Source organism: Aricia agestis, chromosome 20, assembly GCF_905147365.1.
Source record: "Aricia agestis chromosome 20, ilAriAges1.1, whole genome shotgun sequence".
NCBI classification, from domain to species: Eukaryota; Metazoa; Arthropoda; class Insecta; order Lepidoptera; family Lycaenidae; genus Aricia; species Aricia agestis.
Genome location: NC_056425.1, coordinates 2,065,192 through 2,089,632, shown reverse-complemented (window position 1 = coordinate 2,089,632; position 24,441 = coordinate 2,065,192). Strand labels below are relative to the sequence as shown.

The window sequence follows — 24,441 nt, the reverse complement described above, 5'->3', positions numbered from 1 at the left end:
TTGTTTTGAGACCATTTTGTACTGAATTTTTCTCTAATCAACTGTTCAACAGGTGTTTGAATATTTTGTAGTAAGACCGATAATCTTTTGCAAATATTGTTATTGAGTTGCAATTTTCTTATGGCAAAGAAATACTCCGATGAAGAGGAAATTTACCGAAAAACAAAATTAGGCGTTCAGATCAAAGTTCAATTTTTTTTTTAATGAAATAAGGGGGCAAACGAGCAAACGGGTCACCTGATGGAAAGCAACTACCGTCGCCCATGGACACTCGCAGCATCAGAAGAGCTACAGGTGCGTTGCCGGCCTTTTAAGAGGGAATAGGATAATAGGGGAGGGTAGGGATGGGAAGGGAAGGGAATAGGGGAGGGTAAGGAAGGGAATAGGGGATTGGGCCTCCGGTAAACTCTCGGCGAAACACAGCGCAAGCGCTGTTTCACGCCGGTTTTCTGTGAGAACGTGGTATTTCTCCGGTCGAGCCGGCCCATTCGTACCGAAGCATGGCTCTCCCACGTATAATAATAGCAATATTATAATAGCAATAGCCTCCTATATGAGACATACTTGCTCTAGAAATATGGTTTCTTTCTTGTTCTTAAACTAAAAATTGTTTTTTTACAATAGTTCACTATTTTAAAAAATTTTTGACTACATACTTTTATATTAGCAGATTCATCCACCTTGTCTCAGTAGTATTTTTTTTATGTGCAGTTTAATTTTCAAAAGCAATTTCCGGCATATTTCAAACAACATCCTGTTGTATATTATGCTAGGTTAACCTTTGGTTATTATTCAGCTCTGATTTAAATAAGGCATTGTATTAAAATTGGTCATGTTTGTTATATAGGTCAATTTGTCAAAAGTTCGAAAGTATTATTTAATCAAAATTTTAGGAAATACAATTAAAAACAAAGAAATCCGTGCGTGTGAAATCTGAGAATGCGTACGTGTGTGCGTGCGTGCGTACGAGCGTGCGTACGTGCGTGCGTACGGGCAAACGTGCGTTCATGCACGCGGGCATGCGTACGTGCGTGCTATCGTTCTATGTTCAGCCCCTCTATCATGAGCTCTTAAAGCCAGCCAGAATACTGACTGGCTCGCATTTTGGTACCATGACCTCTATTTTCCAGCCAGTCAGTGGTCACGTGACACAAAACTCACTTCTCCATTGTTAACTGAGTAATAATTTCGAATCATGACAACACTTCTGACATAAGCTCGCTTGCTTTTACGTCAAATACAGCAATTCAATAAACACCAACCAACGAGTAGCTTTTACTGAATAGTTTACATTTTAGTAATTTTATTTATTAATATTACATACTTTTTAGTCTTACATTACATTACATTATATTGCTATTTAGTTGGTTAGTTACTTAATAAGTTATATTTTAGTCTATAGCATATATTTTAGTGAAAATAATTCGTTATTAAAACCAAAAAACTAAACATTCGAAGTGTCCAAATTTTTGGAAAACGATTAAGTAGGTATTCTCAAGTTAATCACGAAGTGATACATAAGAAACGTAGAGACCTTAGTAATCCATTTAGTGTTAGTGAGGTTTCAGAATAATAACATAAGTGAGGTGTAGTATACCTATATGTCTAGTCAACAATAAGGTTTGCATTTGTGCGATGAGCTAAGACTGCATTGATTTAGTACACAAGAAACACATACAAGGTATAAGGAACACAAGTGTTGTGTATAATTACTTACTGTAAAACAAGTATGAATTTTCACCAAAAACCTACAGGTACAATCTTATAGTTGCATTGTAGGTTTTTGTGTTATTTCACAAACTATTTCCTTGTAAATCTGAAGTATTATTGGTATATGCATGATAAACACTGCACCAAAGAGGTAAATTCAATATTACTTACTTTTAACAAGAATTTTCAGAACACAACCTTTTAAACTTTAGATGTATGTATAACATGCTCCGGATAAACATTGACACACCTAAACTTCTAGAAAAGTTAAATAATTGATAATATCATAGAATGCCAATTAGCTAAATTCTCATATGAGCACTTTTTCATTTAAGTATAACTTCTTCTCTTGACTACAATATGGTATTATATGATGGGAATGGTGTAAATCACTAAATTTTACTCAAAAACAAAAACCTATATTATAGTACTTTTCCAAAAAAGACTTACTTAATAAGAATTGCATAACAAACATATGGAACTTATTGTTCATAAAACATAATATTATCATAGGAACATATATTATTATGTATTACCAAAAATACTTTTGTACTTACCTCAATAATAATAATAAGTATTAGTTTTATATTAAATTAAAACTTAAAATACATGAGGACTTACTATGTACTTCTTAGGAACCTATCTTAGGAGCATTTCGTACAATCTTTTGATTGCAGTAGGTCTTTGTGTTATTTCACAAACTATTTCCTTGTAAACCATGCATGATAAACGCTGCACCAAAGAGGTAAATTCAAAGGTATTACTTTCTCAATAACAAGAATTTTGAGAACACAACCTCTGAAACTTTAGATTCATGTATATTCACGAATAAATATTGACACACACACATACACCTAAACTACTAGAAAAGTTAAATCATTGATAATATAAAATCCAAATTAGCTAAATTCTCATATGCACTTTTTCATTTATAACTTCTCTTGACTACAATATGATATAATATATAATGGGAATAGTCACTAAAACTCAAAAATATAATCCTACATTACTTATAGTACTTTTTCCAAAAAGACATAACAAAAATTGCAAAACAAACATACTTATTGTTCATAAAACATAATATTTTCATTGGAACTTATATTATTATTACCAAAAATTCTTTTGTACCTCAATAATAATAATATTAGTTTTATATTATTACATTAAAATTTAAAATACATTTTAAATTTTAATGTAATAAGGACTTTAGTAAGTCCTCATGTATTATACATTTTAAAAAGATGTGGTCGTTTTAGGGACCTATCAGACAGAGTGGTCACGCGTTGAAGCATTTGCGTTGGAGCAGTCAGTGTGTGACTGAGGAGCAATTCTGACACATTCAGAACTCCTCCTGTGTGAGCATATAGAGATACTCACACGGGAGGCATTCTACAACATAATACAACACAAAGAACACAAAACCCTTGACCGCTCTCTGTCTGAGATATCCCAGGCAATTTCCCATAGTTGCAACTTGCAATGCAGTTTCTAATTGTTATTGGTTTGCCAAATAAAAGTCTGAAATTATAATATTGTTTTTATCTTTCATCAAAAGTTGGTATTTGAACTCCTTTAATAATAATAAATTAATATTTACACAAGGGATATTTGATTCATCTTCTTTGATTTTAAGTGACAAGACCTTGTTTAAGATTTCCGCTGTATAAATATTTTTATAAGTATAATATAAAAGAGATTTAACACTTGCCTATCTGATACTAGGTTGATAATAAGGTTTAAGACAAATGTAGTACCTATTGATGAAAGCTGTGTATGAATATGTATCTAAGGTATATTTAAGTGAGAAAATAAATGAAAAAACATTTAAAAACGAGTATTTATTAAATTTCTTTTAATTAAAGCTTTTGAGTGAATATATATTATCTTCCTAGGACTTCGTCATCATTACACTTGCAATTCTTTATTATAAAATGTAGTACTTATAGTATCTCAGTGTTAGCAATCATCCTTTATCCTGAAAAATATTTGGTTCAGCGTACACAGTACTAATAATGTAAAATGCCTTACAAGGCACGAAAAGGGGATTATTAAACTTATAAATTGCCTGTTTATGTTACAATAATACCTATTTGAAAGCTCAAAAAAACGTAGGTGTTCAAGAATGAGTTCAAGTTCAACAAACTATGTTCAACTCATGACATCAACTCTGTTGTAATGCATGTAATTGTAATCCACAAGTTTGATGCATTTCTAAGACTTTTTCATGGTAGATTATTTAGCGTAGGTATCAAATAGGTATAGGATATAATAAACTTATCAATTTCTTGCTTAAAACATAATCTCTATAAACTTAATAACAATATCTAATTATCTTTTTTTTTTGTCTCCTTCTTCTTCTCTTTTTTAATTGCCGACTCAGTTAGTTGCCAATGTCAGAGAATTCTTTCTCCTCTAGATCGCCATGCTTGTGATAATATAAACATGAAGGAGTGTTATTTTCTCAGTGTTTTCATAAAGGGCTTATAAAATACCAAAAAATATAAATAAAACCATTTACACATTTATAATAATTACCTTTAAATACAATAAATCGGTGCAAAAGTAACTATTCCTACATTGACCACGTTATATATTAGAAAATAGTATATTTTATAATAAAAAATATCAATCTTTTTTTAAACTATATTTTCATCTTGATTTACAATTTTTCCGTTAGTCGTTATGGCTAAGCCATTTCAATTCCTAAAAAAAAAACAATTCCGTTAGTCAAATTTGACGTTCGTGTTTGACATTTCTTAATCCAGTTCAGAGACAAATATTACAGGTTAAAACGATTCAGAAGTAAAAGTGCAAATGATACCGAAACAGAACCACTCACTTTACAACTGTTTACATACCTGCACGGATTAGCTCAGGTTTTGACAAAGTTAATGATAGGGGTCCAGTTTACACTATCAGCCTGTATGATAGGATTTCTGCAGCTTATTATATCGTAAATGACTTGAGCATTACAATTAGTAATACATTGTTGATGGCAAAAAACTACTATTAACCAAGAGACTACCAGGAGACGTTAGGGGACGGTTGGTGAAAACGGGCATTAGCCATTTTATAAATATCTAATCCGCCATCTTGTAATTTCCAGTCGAAGGAGAAGATGACGCGTGGCGTGCGGCGCGGCTGCGTGCGGCTGCGCGGCGCCGTCATCGGTATAGACGACGAGGACGACTCCACATTCACCATCACCGTAGACCACAAGACTTTCCACTTCCAGGTGATGATGAGGATGAGAGAGAAGTAGTTTAGTCGCAGAACATGTAGATTTATTGGGAAAAACATGTTCCTTTTACTTACAAAAAACATAATAGTAGCTAATAGTTTATGTCAATCTTTATGCGATTGTAATTATGGCGCTACAAAATGCGGAAAATGTGTGCACTCAATTGAGTACACACACACAATTAAGTACACAAACAATTGAGTACACAAGCGAAAAATAATATATTTTTTTTAATTTACAGGCGCGAGACGGCGGCGAACGTGAACGCTGGGTGCGTGCGTTAGAAGACACGATCGGACGGCACGGGCGGCGCGACCGCTGGCGCTGCGTGCCCGCGCCGCACCGCCGCGGCGACCTGGAGCGCCGCATCGCCGAGGCGGACGCCTACCTGCAGCTCATGATCGACCTGGTCGCCGTGAGTATCACATCAGTGTGCGCGCTCGAGAACACGAACGGGCGCGCTTATCGCCGCTGCGACGTCGCCAAGTGAAGACTGAAGACTGTGACGAGCACAACATTTGATTTTATTGTTGCATGCTGTAAAGCTAAACCCCTAGTCAAAATGTATTCTCCATTGTTGATTACGAATTTAGATCTAATGTAATGCATCGAGCGCCATCACACTAAGCGATGCGTTGTGTCAAAGCCCATACATTTTTGACATCTAACTTCGCTATCGAAACTAGCGAATGCATTTTGACTATAAGGTGTAAGTAGAAGCGAAATCACAACCCAAATATTCAGCAAACTGCCATCTATTTAAAACAATCATCAGACAAGGAGCGGCGCGACATTTCATGTTTCACAGCTTTAATTTTGTGTCGCTAAGGCTCTTAGAGCCTGTCCAGCTGCAGCCTGCCTAGCATATGCCAACGAGATATCTCACTCTACATGTTTTCTCGATGTTTGATGGTTTGTCTCTTCATCTCTATTGACCCCAGCATGACACACATTTTTCTCGCGTAGGTCTATCATCGAAATAACACATTTTTATAGAGTTTCGTCGAGATGATGTCGAGATTTTGGCATAATAAGACGAGTAGTTTTTAATTATCTCGAGAGTGAGATATTTCGTTGGCGCATGCTAAGCAGGCAGATGAGGCGTTTTACCCGACATACTAGACATACATATAACGCGTCCAGGTGCCTTCGCGCGTTTTCTTACCCGCGCGTAAAACGCTTACAATGAGTGGGACTCTCGACTCACCCGTAAAACGCGCGAGCGACGCGCGAGTCGAGAATCCAGGTACTTGGGTGCCATTGCAGCGTCCAGTAGGCGTACCTACTACGCGCGAGTCCGTTGCGAACAGACGTATTTGATTGGAGCCGTGGAGCGTGATAACTTCGAGTCCATGTTTGTAGCGTAAAAACGCGCGTAAAACGCGGTATCTGGATGCAATAGAAATTGAAACGCGGGTATGGACTTCGCGAGTAAAACGCCTCATCTGGACAGGCACTTAGCGCGGCTGCCGCGTACCCTTATGCGGCTTCCCTGATACGATTTCATAAAAAGAATAATTGGCCGTGATGTGTCGCCTAATGCCGTCACACTTTTATGACTAAAGGAAAGTAAGGAAGGTACAAATTATTTACATATCAGCTACGAATAATGAAAACTAAGGAAACGTAACTCCCATACTTCAACCGTTTTAAATTTGGCTCCTTTTCGAACACTAAAATATGACAATTCAGATTTTCGCCAAGGTCGTATCCCAGGTAACGTATCATAATATTGCGCGCCGGACGACAGCCTGCGCGGTTATTGTCATTGTCATAGTTATGAAACAAATAATTATCAAAAGCGGATAGTATTATGCAGTATACACCAAGCACATCTACTATCAGAAGAAACGAGCACATACTTATTATTTTAAAATCAAACATTTTCCTCTGATACTTAAGACGTCGATAATAAATAATCTATATATATAAAACTCAATGGTGACTGACTGACATGGTGATCTATCAACGCACAGCCCAAACCACTGGACCGATCGGGCTGAAATTTTGCATGCAGGTAGATGTTATGACGTAGGCATTCGCTAAGAAAGGATTTTGATCAATTCCACCTCCAAGGGGTTAAAATAGGGGATGAAAGTTTGTATATAATAATACTTCTTAACGCGAGCGAAGCCGCGGGCAAAAGCTCGTTATAATATACATGTAATAATTATGAACAAACCTTGTACGACTCGGGCGAATCTAAAACTGCCCGAGCACCTAGAGAAGACGTTTTCAGATTACAAAAATCTATGTGCTAAATTATTACAGAATTGAAATTAAAAACTTACGTAAATTTTGTACTTATAACTCACAATTAATATAATATTTTAATAACAGTTAGCACTTTTTATTTTTGTTCATTTACAATATTAAAGGAAATACTTATTTGTTTTTGTCGATTGAAGGTAATTTATTTCATTATGTTTTTTTTTGTTTTGTTTAAAAAAAAAATCCGTAGCAAGAAATATGAGAATATCCATATCATCTTATAACGCATTTAGTTTAATGTCAGCCAGACCCTAAAAGTTCGTTTATGATTAAATTGTTACATCTTGCATAACACTGTCCATGGCGACTTTGTAAAAATTTTGTAATTATATTATTTTTTGATTATTGCACTTTTAGTATAACATGTAAATTTAATAAGACAAACACAAAGAGACCAGCTTAATTTTATGCAAATACCCTAGCATCCAACTAAAATAAACCATCTTTTTTGGGTACGACAAAAATTCAAGAAATTTAAGCATAATTTTAAACAATTCACTGACACATGAAAGGTTATTCCTGTATTAAAAGTCGTATCTGTATGACTTCTACACCATTTCACAGGGCATTAGGGCATTTTAACAACAAAAATATTGTAAAAAGCTACGTAAAAAGTAAGTAAACAAACCTATGTAAACAAATTGTAAAATGAGTTTGACAAAATTGTCATGTCAACCTGGTTGAATGTCACTCGAGTATATATACACGAAAAATGTGTACCGAACACATGCATAAATATGCATGTATTCGGGTCACATTTTGTAGCCTTTTGGTGCACTTTTTTTGACGGAGTTACTCTTCCTTAGTTTTTATTATTCGTAGCATATCAGTAACATGTTTCTACTGTTTCAGAAATTGACAACACGAGTATCAGAACTGACAGACCCGCACGAAAAGAACAGAGGACAAATTGTTTTAGACCATTCTAATGTAAGTTGATATGTTACGATTATGTAGGCTATCTCTATCGCTCTTTATATTAATGAAAGAGAAGGAATAATATTTTGTGATGATCAGCACTGACAGGTGTTGGTGGAATTTGAACTTATGATAATAAAATATTGCGCTTTTTGTCATACTAATGTTAAACAAGCAGAGCCATGTTTTGACACAAATAAATCGCCTTGAGTGGATATATACTGTTTTCGCTAGTCAAAGTAGTTAATATTTAGTTGTTGTTTTTTTTAATATAACATATTTTTTTCAGGCCATGCTGGACCATATCAAACATTCCATAGTGCTTCTACAGATAGCTAAGGTATTTTCTTGTTTAAAATCAGTTATGTATTGCAATGAAAAAGAAAACTTGTGAAAATTGATTCATGTTACCTTTTCAATTTATTAGACAGAATTGTTAATGTTAGTATGATCTCCTGTTATGACCATAGTAGATTATAAACTCTATAGTATAATTCGGGCTTTGGCCCACCACACATTCCCACCACTGTATCTCCTGTGTCGCCAGGATCGACAGCGGCATCCAACCACGAAAACCTTTGATATAATCTCAGGGAGCCCGAGGGACATGCTAAAGCTGTCTTGGGACCCGCAACGAATTTAATCAGAAGAAGAGAGGAGGAGTAGGAAGTGTGGCGGTACCCACAATTCGCCTAACATTCCTGCATCGCGCTATCGAAGTTTCGGAGAACGGCAAGATATATACAACGTCTGAAATAACGTCAGTGGGCTTCGGCCTGACCGAGCATGCTATCTCTCTCGGTCGGAAGATCTTCCTTTTCGGCCGCCACTAACAACGTTAAAGAAGTATAAACTCTATAGTATATCGAAAGTAAATATTTTATAGTATTTAGTACTATAATATTTCTCTCCGTTCTAGAACACCGTAAACCCAGTGAACGGCGTGTACACCGGACCAACAAACTCCACACAGACGCACGTCAAAGAAGGTAAGTTGGAACCATAAAGTTAATATACCTAGCGGAATAGAGCAACAAAGGCCTGAACAAGCGAGATGTCACTATCACTAACACTGCGTGGTAAAAAGAGACGTGTGATACATGACAACAGCAATCTTTTTTTGACGTCCGGTCGGCACGTGCCGCATGTTGACAATTTAATCTCATAGAATTCATGTTCAATCATGCTTGTGTAAGTGTATACGTACACATATTTTTCACACAGATGAAACCTATTTCGGTTTCGTTTAACAGCTCGAGATTGTTGCTATATTCCTCTAGGTATATTAACTTTATGGTTGGAACATATTTTTGATGGAAATAACGTACTTATATTCCGTAATAAGTAATAACGTTATTAGTTTTTACTTATAAAGGCCGCGCTCGAGGATATTTAATGACTTTAATTAAAGATTTAACCATAAACTTCATACGCTTACTGTGAAACTTTTTATTATATTGAAGTAATAATGTCGCTGAAAGCGGCCATAAGATCTGGGTCTTAAAAGTGAAAACTTCTAACGTATGCCTAGGAATTTGCATGATCCGTGATTCGTTGACGGGCTATAACTTTAATAACATATTAGGTAATAAAATAAAACGGAAACGCTCTCATAACTTTAACATCAAAGAGATTTTTTTTTATTTGTATAGTAGGGTTGGGCATTGAATGAACGAACCGTTTTATTAAACTGTTTATTAGCCACTAAACGGGTAAACTAGCGTCTACTGATAAACTGGTTTATGCATGAACGGTTGCCATGCCGGAACGGTGTGTGTGACAGAGACCGTTCGTCGCGACGCGACGACGCGATCGACGGACGGGTGGTGATATTTTAAATTAATTAAGTAAATGTAAAATTTCAGTTATTAATCTGAATGCCTGCCAGTCCTGCCTGAAAAAAGTATGTACTATGTAGGGAAGTGCATTCCCACCGCTCACAGATTAAACCGTCTCGTCGTTCGTCGTCATCAGTCGTCGCGTCGAAGTGCAAAACGACAATATGTTTGTCAAAACAGTTAATGCTGAAAGTCGTTTAGTCAAAAAAAACTACGTTTGTTTGTCATAGTTTATTGTTTAGTTCAGTGTTCGACGAAGACTAGTTGAAAAAAAATCTGTTTTGTCATTGACTAGTTTACGATGAACGATAAACGGTCTCGTTTCGTTGATCGAAAATGCGTCGACGACCCACCACACTATTCGTCGAAGACGTAAACTAGTCGAAAACTGTTTTTTCAACTAGTTTACGATGAACGATAAACAGTCTCGTTTCGTTGATCGAAAAAGCGTCGACGACCCACCACTATTGTATAGATATAGATGGCAGCACTGTATTTTTGTATGTCGTCAGATCTGTCGCCGCGCGTGGAGCTGGGCTCGGAGTGCCGCGAGCTGTCGTCGCCGACGCATCCGCTACCGCCGCTCGAGCTCGACGGAGCGAGTAAGGCCATTCAATTTCTACGACCTATCCCGCCATCTAGAAGTGTCCCAGCAGGGTAGAGCTTCTACAAGTGACTTAAAGCAGGGCCGGGCTTCTAGAACTCTGCTAGAGTAGAGCAGGGTATCTACTATCTAGAACTGTGCCAAAGCAGGGTAGGGCTTCTAGAAGTGTCTCAGAGCGGGACTTAACTTCTAGAAGTGCCTCAGAGCAGGGCATTACATCTAAAACTGTCTCAGAGCAGTGCAAATCATCTAGAACTGTCTCAAAGTAGATCAAAACATCCAGAACAGCCCTAGAACAGGGCTAGGCGTCTTGGACTGCCTCAGGACAGGATAGCGTATCTAGAACTGCGCTCGGGTAAGACAAGGGCTAAGTTAGGGCTGTTCCAGAGTAGATCGTGGGATCTAGAAATTCCTAAAAGTGAGGCAGGGCTTCTAGGACTATCTCAGAGCAGGGCATAATTTCTAAAACTGCCTCAAGACAAGGTCGAGTATCTAGGACTGTTGCAGGGCAGGTCAAGGCATCTAAAACGGTCCCAGTGCACGGCGTAACATAATATAAAACTGTTCTAGAGTAAAGTTAGAAGTTTTGCTAGAATTATCCTGCACTAAGTATTAATGCATTTTTAGGGCGATTAAATGTCATTGACAGTTTACTCCAGAGATTTTAGATATTATGTTATTGAGACGTGACGTGAAACTCATCACCAAAGTGTATACAGAATCTGTAAATGCATGCGCTTTTAAAATTCTAGGCTGGATATGTATGCATCCGCGACAACGAGCGGTTTCACCGCTACGCCGTGCTCACAAGCAAATAGCAATTGAATGTGCCACTTTTATAGTCCGTGCAATCCACGAATACGCGCCCCACTATTCCTCCTAATCGTTTGTAGTATATGTGTGCAAGCTTTCGCCAATGTTTGAGTGTTATCGGTACACACTAATTACCTATGAGTGCACGTGCACACTACAACAAATAGACCAATTACGAAAAAGCGTCACGGTCAAAGGGAAAGATGCTCACCCAAAAATTGGTGGGGCGGGTCTTCGTGGATTGCACGGACTATACATACAATAGGCTACTTGACCTACTTTTTTTCTTCATGCTTATCGCTTCTTAATCATTCATTTTCATCAAAAACTAATATTTTTATATTTTACACAGTAGAAACCCATAAAAATGTTGATTGAAAAATATGCCTTATAAATGGCGCCGAAAACACTGTCCGCCATAGTGTGACGTCATACGTTTTGTATTTTAAACTCTTTTTATTGAACATTTTTTTATGTACTAAATGTACTCGGAGCCTAAAAATGTCCAAAGATTATAAAAGAATTAAATAAGAAATTAGAAATCATTTGTAATGTTGAAAACTTTCGGAGAAAAGTTTGGCCATTTTATTTCCTGTCTACAACAAATGGAGATAATATATAAAACTAATGTTTTATTTGAATTATTCAAGAAAATATATTTTACAAATCTTTCTAGGCTTATTCTTATTATTTATGTACCAAATAAACTTACATATAACGAGCGCGATAAATAAAAGATATTAAATTACGAGTCTGATGACGTCGCATCCAAATCGGAAGTACCGCAAAAGCGTTTTCGTCAGTACAAATCATATTTTCATAAAATCATATTTTCAAATCGACTTTATTTATCAATCATAAGCTTCTATTTGATGATAAGGGTGAAATACGGTTTCCTAAGCCAAGTTCTACTAGAAATATGCATTTGTTCAATGAAATTGAATATAGGTCAAGTAGCCTATTGCTTCTGATCTCGCGGCGTAGCGGCCAAACCGCTGGTTCGCGCGGACGCACATAAATCGAGCCGTAGTGTTTGTAGCCGTTGTACCAATCAAAGGCTCACAATGTGTGCGTGTACTATTATATTATTATATTGTGAATGTAGTCAATAGTGTTTGTAGCAGCTGGCGCGTCTGATCCCGTACTAGCGGCACTTCTTAACATTTCTCCATATTTTTTTGTTCTGTGGTGTATACACAATTCGTTCTAGTTTTTTTTTACCCCGATGATGCTATACCGTTATGTCGTAGCTATAAAGTCTATAGCTATGTAACAGAGTATTATAACATCCTGTGTGTACAGGACAGGCGATGTCGCTACTAGTGCCGGATACATCGTACTCGTCTTTTTTTTGTAACCCTAATGCCGTTGATATAGAGCCTATAATTATGTAACAGAGTATAATAACCTCCTTTTTGTGACACTTATGCCGTTGCTATAAAGCCTATAGTCATGTAACAAAGTATTGTAACCTCCTGTGTGTACAGGACAGGCGATGTCGCTACTAGTGCCGGACACGTCGTACTTGTCGTTTTATTACCTCTATCGTTCTATGTGACCCTTATGCCGTTGTTATAAAGCCTTTAGCTATGTAACAGAGTATTATAACCTCCTTTTTTAGGGTTCCGTATCCAAAGGGTAAAAACGGGACCCTATTACTGAGACTTCGATGTTTATCCGTCTCTCCGTCTCCGTATCCATGCTGTAACTCAAGAACCGCTATAGCTAGACTTCTGAAATTTTCACAGATTATGTATTTCTGTTGCCGCTCTGACAACAAATACTAAAAAACGCAATAAAATTAATATTTAAGGGGGGCTCCCATACAACAAACGTGATTTTTTTGGGTTTTTTTGCTCGTAATCAATAATAGTAAAACAGCTAGGCACTTGAAATTTTCACAAAATCCTTAATTATATTTGTACTTTAATAATCCAATTTTAATAAAGTAAATATTTAAGGGGGGCTCCCATACAAGAAACACAAGAACCCTTCGTGCGCGAGTCAGACTCGCACTTGGCCGATTTTTTACCCTTATGCCGCTGCTATAAAGCCTATAGTCATGTAACCAGAGTATTACAACCTCGTGTGTGTACAGGACAGGCGATGTCGCTACTAGTGCCGGACACGTCGTACTCGTCGTCGGAGGGCGAGGACGACTTCTACGACGCGGACGACGCGCCCGCCGCGACGCCGCCGCCGCCGCCCGGGTGAGTGGACTATATAACTATTTGAGACATCTAGCGGAAATCGCGCGGTTTAGACCCGTGCGCTTTAGTGCTTGTTCAGACACAGCGGGAACCGCGCGGTTAAACCGCTCGCAGCTTTTTACAACGGCGTTATGTCACAGCGTTCACAATTAGGGCGCGATCAGACGTGCGCGTGTTCTGCGCGGGTTGTTGTGTATAGTACAACACGCGCACGTCTGATCGCGCCCTTAAAAATCTCTGGTGACGCCGCGTTAAAGTAAAAAACCGTGTTGGATATGTTTTAAATTGCTTGTTTTCTATGAGACGCCGGCCCGGCCTCTCATAGAAAACAAGAAATAGAACAGCAAGAAATGGAATGGGCGTAAGCGACAAAATGGTTTTTGTCTCATAATTTAAAAACCATAAAAATATTTCATTTAAGCTATGGGCAAATTAAAGTGTATACTTGAACCAATCTATATACAAATTTTGGAAGCTTAATTCACTCTCCTCTGTTGGCAAAATTAGAATCCCTTTTTTACATAGGTCTTTTTGACTGATTATTCTGTGTTATAAAAGTTGAACAATCGTGTTATGCTATGGGTAATTCAAGACAAAGACATGATAAATACTGACAATGAATTTTAATTTTAGTCATTGCTGAGAAAAATCGATATTGCTACAGTCAAATTATCAAGGCGTCCCCTTAAACCACTCGCAGCTTATTACAAAGGCGTTTTGTCACAGCATTCACACTTGACCTCTCGGTTTCTGCGCGGAAACCCGCGTGGTTCCCGAATCCCGCTGTGTCTGAACTTAACCGCTCTCTGATTACTCTCTGATTAAGGCGTTGTACCATCGAAGAAATTGATTCATAGGCAATTGACGGACCTACGTCATTTGGGCGGATTAGACTAACTTAATGTAAGTCGTCATCAGTCGGGCTGCGTTTGACAAAATACGACTAAAATACGTAAGTACGCCTTCTGCCTATGAATCCACTTCTCTGAAGTCTGATAGTAGAGGTATTATGCTGGCTTCTAACGGCGCGTAATATCACGAGCCGCACCGCGCCAGCTCGAGCCACGCGCCGTGTGAAGAGGGTGGTTCAAGGTGGCGCAGGCTGGTTCGAGCAGGCGCGTCCGAACGATTGATGTCGGTAACTTCAAAGGCGCGGCTCGTGCGGCTTGTGATATTACGCGACGTGAGAACGAGTAGCGCGGACTCGCCTGTTGGCTCGTGCTCGCTCGTACAAATCGGCTCAGCGCGGCGCGGCTCGTGATATTACGCGCTGTAAGAAGCCAGCATTACAACGTTCACACTCGGCTCGTGCACGGGAAACGCGCGGTTTCTGCTTTGTCTTGTCACTTCATCATCTTTCTGCAGTTTCTGCTACGGACAGTAACTCTGGAACGAACTGTCGCCAGTATTTATGGACCAATACGACCTTCGAACCTTCAAAAACAGAGCGTATTCCGTTTTAAAATGCCGACAACACACCTACAACTCATTTGATGTTGCAAGTGTCCATGGACGATGGTAGCTGCTTTCCATCGGGTGATCCGTTTGCTCGTTTGCCCTCTAATTTTATACTTAAAAAAACTTTGCGTACTTGTCGGAAGATGGTATCTGCAGGTTGCGACGATGTTGAATGGAGAATGTTACGCTTTGAAATCAACTGCTTGGCGATGTTAAGTCAACAACTACTCCTGATTCCACTTATAAAGTTATAAACTATAAAGACTGGACGTATTACACAAAAGTTGTTCATCATTTATTTATAGTGTTGAAACTAAGTACAGAACCATTTTCTGTTAAAAATGTGGCAAAACCCCAAAAGCATCGCGGTAGTCGGTACTCGGTCGTCGCGTCGTTTAAGAGCCAGTTCACACGGCGCGTTGCGTCAACATTGCGTCGACGCAGCGCGTTGCGTTGTTTTACATACAAATAACCAAGGTGTTTACGCGGCGCGCTGCGTCGTCGCAACACACACATGACGGACAGCAGCCCCCGAGAAGAAGCGGGAGGAGGTGTTGACGTTAACACTCCTTCGTAATAACGCTGCGATGACGCAGCGCCCGTGTGGCCGGCTATGTGTCAAACGGCAGCGCTGCGTCGACGCAACGCCCGTGTGGACAGGCTCATACGTTTGGTTAATTTGAGAATACTATAATTTCGTTCGATCGAAACAGGGTTTGTACCACGAAACCTCTACCTCTACCAAACGTGAAATGACGTTGTTCGAGCAGAACACGTCACAATAGACATAACTACCAGTACTTCGACTGCTAAGAGACGGACGTGTATTAAAACCTGTCATTTCTTTCGGGTTTCGCCAGGATAAGTTAAGGGCTGGTGCGCTGGCTGATTTAATTTATTTTTAAAATAAAGATTTTGAAATTGAATTCTGACAGTTTTCTTTGCATGTGCCAAAATATAAACAACAACTAAATTTGTAGGTAACGATCCTAGCGACGACTTTTGTCATAATACGTCAAACTTAAAAATTTCTACCTCAGTTCTAAGTCGGTATACTCTATAATTCTGTCTACTCTGGTTTCGTAGTAGGTACTGTAGGGTAGGTAGGGACCTACTGTATTACTGCAACATCATTTAGCAAAATCAACCAGTATAACATTCCAACATCACATACAATATAACTCAAATCTCAATACATCAAAGAAGTACAGTTATTTCACAGCACTCGTATTCTTTTGTTTGGAGTGTTTCTCGACGTTATTTTCACCCACAGTCCAAACGTAATCGACCCATTTTCTATGAGTACACAATTCCTTGAGTGCTCGCGCTATGTACTAAATATATATTTTTTTAATCTTATTTATTTTATAAGCTTCTGCTTTACATCCTGAAGATTAAGTCGGCTTTAGGGTTAACATATTATGTTTAAGGTTAAGGACTATTTTTATAGTATTCAAATCTTAGTCTCAGAGAATGTGTAATAAAATTTAAAAGATTGTTACTGTGTTTGTCAGTGAACTCTTAGGCTAAGATTCGATGGAACAAAAAGAGGAGGTCCGCCGAAGAACACCCACTGTCTCTTAAAAATACCAGCCTCGGTTGTTCGTTGATTCTACATTCTAGAATTAAGTGTAGGAGGTCCTCCTCCTTCTGACATATTGAGCAGTAGGGATCGTCTCTTTTTAGCATAGTGTAATTAAATTTATTACGCGGGACGTGGTATGTTCGAGTTCGGAAACAAATAGTCAATTCCTTTCGTTTCAAATGTCGTGAAGAAAACCAAGGGACGCGCGGTGGTTGGTCTACAATGGATTTATACCAAATACCCTTGTTTTGAGAGCATTCATCGAAATATAATTTGAATTTAGCGTACATGTCTGCTTTGACTTTTGGAAGATGGTCAGTATAGTGAGGTATAACGTGGAGATTTTTTCTCGCCAAGAATTTTATTGAAAATCGGCGAAGTGCGAGTCGTCTTCGCGCAAGAGTGTTCCGTACAAGAGAAGTTTTTTTCAATCGTCTTCTGACTTCTGTGAATAGCCTGCATACACTAATCATTTTGTAATATTGTTGAGAACTACGTTCAGAAGAAACATGATTCAAAATGTTTGAAGCAAAATTAACCTAAACACTACTAGATAAACATTTGTAAGTATTTTGATTGTATCTTTCATGAAAATATTTTACAACTACTATTTACATCTTTATTACAAGGTAACGCCTTGAATGAAGGTTGAATTTAGCTTGTTTTCGCCTTAATTGTAAAAGCGGTAGGTAATAAAACTGAATTGGTGTTTTATGTGTTATTTCATTAGTCAATTGCGTGTGTGATGCTAGACCGTTATTAATGAGAATTTTATTGTAATCGCCCGATTGTAAGACAATTCGATTTGTTTTACGGTAACCGTACCTTCTCCTGCAAATAATAGCCTATATCCCTTCACGTGATGTACCTTGCATCTGTGCCAAATAACTTAAAAATTCATCCTGTATTATAAGCTTCGCGAGATAAGCGCTTTCAAATAATTCAAGGCTTTTAGGGTTCCGTACCCAAAAGGTAAAAACGGGACCCTATTACTAAGACTTCGTAATGTATATCTGTTGCCGCTATAACAACAAATACTAAAATCAAAATTAAAATTAATATTTACCGGGGGGCTCCCATACAACACACGAAATTTTTTTGGCCTTTTTTGCTCTATATCAATAATGACAACAGATAGGTACTTGAATTTTTCTCAAAGTCCTTAATTATATGTGTACTTTAATATTTAATAATAATTTTATGAAATACTGGGGCTCCCATACAAAAAATACAAATTTTGGCCTAATTACGGTACGGAACCCTTCGTGCGCGAGTCCGACTCGCACTTGGCCGATTTTTATTCTTAGAATGACAATTTATAGCTTATAGCCTTCCTCGATAAATGAGCTATCATCGGCGAGCATGCCTCGGCCGTGGCAGCTCGCTTGCCGCGTGCGGCGCGCGGCGGGCCTCGGCCGCGGCGCGGCGGCTCGCTTGGTGTGGACCCGCCTAATTATCTAAGGTCCAAACCCTAATAAATGTACGGTTTTCGCGAGACAAACGGGTTTTTGAAGGAATGAAAATGCAGTGGGCGTTTAATGGTAAATAATAACAATACATTTTTTTTATTATACTAACATGCCGAACACATAACCACCTTTTGGAAGTTGGTTAAAACAAAACACTTCACATATACTGTGTTCGAAATTCTAACTCCGTCAATTTTACAGAATGCGGACTGACGTAACCGCCATAATGAGTTTTGATTGGTTCCTTCCTACCCCCCTCCCACTTACACGGCCATCTTAGATTCCCCCCCTTGGCCTAATTAGCGTTAAGGTGGGCCGTGGGCGGTCAGATTAGGGTAGCTGGGGTTCAGTTGCACCAATCTAAAGTTAACTCTTTGTTCAAATATGACGTCCGTTTATAAGCACGAGGAATCCAGAATCCAGGGTTAACTTTAATCTAGAATCGTAAATTCACACTACAATAAAATTTTCAAACTACAACTGCAATTGAAACGTCAAAAAGTCTACTTAAAACTACAATTAAATTTTGTTTATTCGTCCATCTAATTCTCGTCCCAATAGGACGAGTGTAATAAAAGTCGTAATCTTTTTTATTCCGAAACTCGTTCCACTTTACGCATCTCTATTGTACTAAAAGTCATTAGGGTGAAGCCAAACGAGCGTAATTTTGTCGTTAGTCGTGAGTCGCAGAATTTCTGCCGCGAATCTTTTCATACAAATCATGACTCACAAAATTACGCTCGTGTGAATCAAACAGGACTTTTGTATGAAACTGAATGCAGCAGAATTTCTGCCAGCCGAAATTCTGCGACTCACAACTCACAAATTACGCTCGTTTGGCTTCACCCCTAATCGCATGGGGACCATACTTTTTTCCGTGATGAGTTGATGACACTATCCTATGTTACGACAATATAGGATAGTGTCATCAATGACTTGTTGACATATGACAATATGTCAACTTATCACGGCACGTATGCCGTGGCCCGTGAGTCGTGAGTTCGTGACTCTATACATCATAATATTATACTTCATTCAAATCGATTGAGCGGCTTATGCTGGTCATACACCATCCGTCCTATCGTCCAATCGGCATGCCGCATGGCGCTACCGATTGGATCAGTTAGAACTGACCGTATGTGGGAGTGGAGAGTCATGCCGATTTGACGATAGGAAGGATGGTGTATGGCCACCATTAAGCTTAAAAGGTCCCCGACGTTTGACGAGGTCTTTGGTATGGAGATACTTTGTGTCCCAGACAAGGATATAGTATACTTTTTATCCCGGAATAATATGACTGAACCGTAGTTCTGTGTGACAGAGTTGCAGACATCAACTAACACATTACAATTTCCACGTTATTAGCTTTATATCCGAATATGGTTCAGATTTCGGTAATTTTACCAAGCAATTACAATCAGTTCGATATGTAATCACAATATTTGTTTGATATCGGCGCGTTTATTTATAAACAAGTTGATGTTCGGTAGCGCAGACGTCATCGCGCCGACTCACTGGGCCACCCGACAAAGAGTAGGTGGCGTAGAGGGGACCGTTCGTAGGATATTGAGTTGGGATTGATTGACGATCAGAATACTACAAGAACATGGCTATCGTAGTTCTTGCTAAGTACTGTTAGATTGGAAGGCCATGGGACGCTTAGCATGGCCGCCATAGAAAGAATTTATTTTTAAAATAGAAATGGCTAAGAGTGTTTCACTTAGGAAATCAATTAATGTGTACCTAAAATCTGTATTTTACAATATTTTAAATTTCTACTGTGATAATGTTTAGTCTGCAGGCTAAAATTGTAACACGAGACTTTGTGAAATTAATATAAATACATTTTATGACCTATATTCTAATTTCTAACAATGCTACTAGCCAATTAGCCACGCTATCAAAACGCCCGAAGTTACACAGCCACAATGGAAATGAATGCCATTTTAAAATATTTCATTGCAATTTTTGAACACATTTTTGAAGATTTATCTATTGTAAGTAGACTATACCTGTTGTAAAATTGTTATTTTATTAATTTATTCGTCGCTAAAGATCAAAAACCTTTTATTTATATATATATATATATATATATATATATATATATATATATATATATATATATATATATATATATATATATATATATATATATATATATATATATATATATATATATTATATTTCAAGTTTGTTTAAATATCTGTATTTTTTTGCTTAGATTTCTGTCCTATTATTCTTAACTTTTATTATTGTGTTGTTCTCCAATAAACGATTTACATCTATATCGTTTTACGAAAAATTTCAATTCATATTCTTCTAAAATTATTAATTCAATAACATTTAAAATAAATATGTGAACCAGATCAGCGAAAAAAAAACATTTTAAATCTATTTAAACACTTAAAATCTACTTTTAACATTTTAACACGTGTTCATATCAGTTTATTCATGCTAACTTAACTAATTGCTAATACCAAGTACCAACTAATTAATTTAATGTAAGTAGGTAAAAAGGTCATAATTCATATTTCCTTCTATACGCCAGCCTCTACTCTTTGTGCTTCAGCTCCCCAGTGCGAGAGCGAGCGCGCGCCGCGACGCACCTCGTCCAAGCGCGATCGATAAGCTGTTTTCACACATGTAACACAATGAAATACAAGTTTGGATCCATCAATAATATTATGAAACCATCCTCTGTTTTCGGCATTTTGTGACCGTTCTAGAATATTACATTATATGCCACGCGTTAGGTTGTTGGAAGGTAAAAAAGTTATTTTTTTTCCCAATGGAAATGTAGAGTTTTATATTTAAAACGTAGAGAAAATTAGTCGTTTAATGCTTTAGGACTTTTTAAATTAATTACAGTGATAGTTTACATTCACGAAATCAAACTCGTCCACTGAAATTTCTTCCTCATGTATATTTTAATTAATTTGTCTGTCTTAATATGATTTGAAACACCTGAAATTATTATGATCTTCAAATACTTGAGTTAAAACTAAGAGGAGTTTTTAAGTGATTTTCAGCAATATATTCCTGAAAACTGCATTCAACTCAAACTGCATTTGAGTCTCAAAAGAACTTTACATATTGAACCTTCACTCGCTTAGTTATAAATTTTCACTAATATTGTAAATGCGTAGTGTCTGCAGTCTTTCTTTGTGCATATTTGTTATTACTAATTAGTTATTACTAAACGAGTATGCAGTATGCACATATACATTTTGTGCCCGGTTATCGCAGAAGCAAATTTTAATATTTAACACGACACACTTAGCCGGTTTGAAAATGCATCAAAAAGTCAATGTCTCCTTAATTTGTTTAACAAAATTGAAATACTTTATTTAGGTACTTAATGTGTTGTTTTTACATTTAGTCGAGACTAGTGAATTTATAATCAGTTGCTTTTACGTATCCAAAATTGTATCGCGGTTTTTAAAATATAATAATATGTTTATGATTGTTTTGTATTTTTAACGTTTTTTTAGGGTTCCGTACCCAAAGGGTAAAACGGAACCCTATTACTAAGACTTCGATGTCTGTCCGTCTGTCTGTCTGTCTGTCTGCATGTATGTATTCAGGCTGTAACTCAAGAACGGTAATAGCTGGAGAGTTGATTTTTTTACAGATTATGTATCTCTGTTGCCACTATAACAACAAATACTAAAAACAAAAAAAATTAAATAGTAAAGGGGGGCTTCCATACAACAAACGTGATTTTTCAAACATTTTTGCTCGGTATCAATGATGAAAACAGATTGGCACTTGCATTTGTCATCTTGGCATTGATTGTATTTATATACTTTAATAATTAATAATAAAATTAAATAAAATTAATAATTAAGGGGGGCTCTCATACAAAAATCTAATTTTTTTACTATTTTTGCTCTATAATGGTGCGGAACCCTTCGTGCGCGAGTCCAACCCGCACTTGGCCGATTTTTTAACTTTATGAGACACACTTTTTATTTATAATATTAGAATGTATTAATAGGCTGTTAGGTGTGGTTTTATATTAGTCTTTGTCAGTAAAATAACATCTACCCTCACTGCTCTGTATGTCTCTACTACTCTCTTCGTTTTCTCTCCTGCGTTTTTGGTTGTAGTTTTTAAATATTACCTACAATAAAAAGTTGAAAAATATCACTTATATCAAAATCAAAAATTGGTCAGTCATTCATTCTTCAATCTCAAAATTCTTAATATATTTGCATGATGTATGTAAAAATTATGCTAATTTGAATGCAGTTTTAATTTGCATTTGCAAACTTGAATATACTTAATTTTACATTTATTTGTTGTTGATTTTGCAACCTTTTTATAATGGCTTGTTTTTGTAAGAGAACAAAAACGTGACTCGTGTTACTGCATTTTACGACGAGTGGTACTGTAATTTTTGAAAACATTCTTAAAATTGTTATAATCAAGAGGGTAGTATATTTTAGACGCCATTTTGAAATATGGCTGACAAACGTCAACGGTTTAAAAGTCACAAGTATAGTGCAATATCAACTTTCACATTTCAGATTCCTAGCACTAGTTTCTGATAAAAGTTGCAAATTACTGCTGAATTGCCAATTGGTGAACTAAAATCGAAACAGACATGCCTAAGCAAAGTGATTTTATCTAGTGTGTGTGCGTAAGCGGTAAGCTATGACTGTGTATGTATAACCTATAAGTGATGTGCTAGTGTGTGTGCCACGATGATACGTGCGTGGACGTCGCGACGGTGGTCGCTGAGGCGGGAGAGCACTAGGGACAATGACAGGTGAGTGACAGCTGCAAAAGTCAAACCTCTTCTTCACCTTTACAAATTATACAAGCGTTTTGCCAGCCACGTGGGAAATTGTGAATACTTTTATATGAAAACAACTCTTTCGTAGGGATAAAATTTTATAATAGGCTTTTATTTAAATATGAATAGAAAAGTTTGAATATTAAATTAATCTTAAGAAAAAGCTCGCTTACTTCTTAGTTCTTACCATTGTTCTTACCAGATATTTCGTGTTGTGTTTTTTTGCATCCCCTTTAAGTACAATTTACTGAAATAAAGATAATGAAGATGATGATGACTATCTACGGAAGTTTTTTTTTTAATGAAATAAGGGGGCAAACGAGCAAATGGGTCACCTGATGGAAAGCAACTTCCGTCGCCCATGAACACTCGCAGCATCAGAAGAGCTGCAAGTGCGTTGCCGGCCTTTTAAGAGGGAATAGGGTAATAGCGGAGGGTAGGGAAGGGAAGGGAAGGGAATAGTTGAGGGTCGGGAAGGGAATTGGGTAGGGGTTAGGGGATTGGGCCTCCGGTAAACTCACTCACTCGGCGAAACACAGCGCAAGCGCTGTTTCACGCTGGTTTTCTGGTACGTGGAACGTGGTATTTATCCGGTCGAGCCGGCCCATTCATGCCGAAGCATGGCTCTCCCACGTATAAAGTGAGTGATATAAAATTATAACAAAGTATACCCCGGCGTGGTGTAAAACATTTTCTGCAACACGGAGTTATAATGTTATCTAACAAAGCACCCGGTACTGTAATAAGTTTAGTTTAAAAGTTTTATCTGCAGCTAGGAGCTCAGTCTAATTTACATTGTAGTCTGTAGAGATACGTAAAATGTTTTACATAATCCCAAATGTGTTCCATTTGATGTTAAAAACGATCAAAATGTCTCCTATTTTGAGCGTTTCCATCGTTTTTAACATCAAGTGGAACGCGGGAAAATAATCCTATGTAGAAGGAATAGTATTTTTATTTTAGTAGAGTTAAAAACAAAAGCATTTTGGAAACTTGCATTCGATTGTATCAGAAGCCCAGAAAAATATGTTAATATAAGGAACAACATATTTTATACGTGGGAGAGCCATGCTTCGGCATGAATGGGCCGGCTCGACCGGATAAATACCACGTTCGCACAGAAAACCGGCGTGAAACAGCGCTTGCGCTGTGTTTCGCCGAGTGAGTGAGTTTACCGGAGGCCCAATCCCCTAACCCCTACCCTATTCCCTTCCCTACCTTCAACTATTCCCTTCCCTTCCCTTCCCTACCCTCCCCTATTACCCTATTCCCTCTTAAAAGGCCGACAACGCACTTGCAGCTCTTCTGATGCTGCGAGTGTCCATGGGCGACGGAAGTTGCTTTCCATCAGGTGACCCGTTTGCTCGTTTGCCCCCTTATTTCATAAAAAAAAAAAAAACATGACGATTGCGATGCATCATGTCAAATGTCATACATATTTGATTTCTAACTTTACAGTCGAAATCATCATTCGTCCAAGTCAAGTTGTATATATTAATACCCTTTCTTATTTTCGGATCGAATGG

General features: G+C 37.6%; 1 protein-coding gene across 1 annotated transcript in view; it reads left to right on the top strand.

The window, feature by feature from the left end:
• LOC121737193 (oxysterol-binding protein-related protein 9) overlaps positions 1–24,441 on the top strand; it is a 55,011-nt gene that overhangs the window by 14,147 nt on the left and 16,423 nt on the right. The window contains exons 2-8 of the mRNA XM_042128789.1: positions 4,817–4,945; positions 5,193–5,366; positions 8,075–8,152; positions 8,430–8,480; positions 9,060–9,129; positions 10,491–10,580; positions 13,494–13,605. Of these exons, the coding sequence (XP_041984723.1) occupies positions 4,817–4,945; positions 5,193–5,366; positions 8,075–8,152; positions 8,430–8,480; positions 9,060–9,129; positions 10,491–10,580; positions 13,494–13,605 (704 nt within the window). The remainder of the gene's footprint in view (positions 1–4,816; positions 4,946–5,192; positions 5,367–8,074; positions 8,153–8,429; positions 8,481–9,059; positions 9,130–10,490; positions 10,581–13,493; positions 13,606–24,441) is intronic.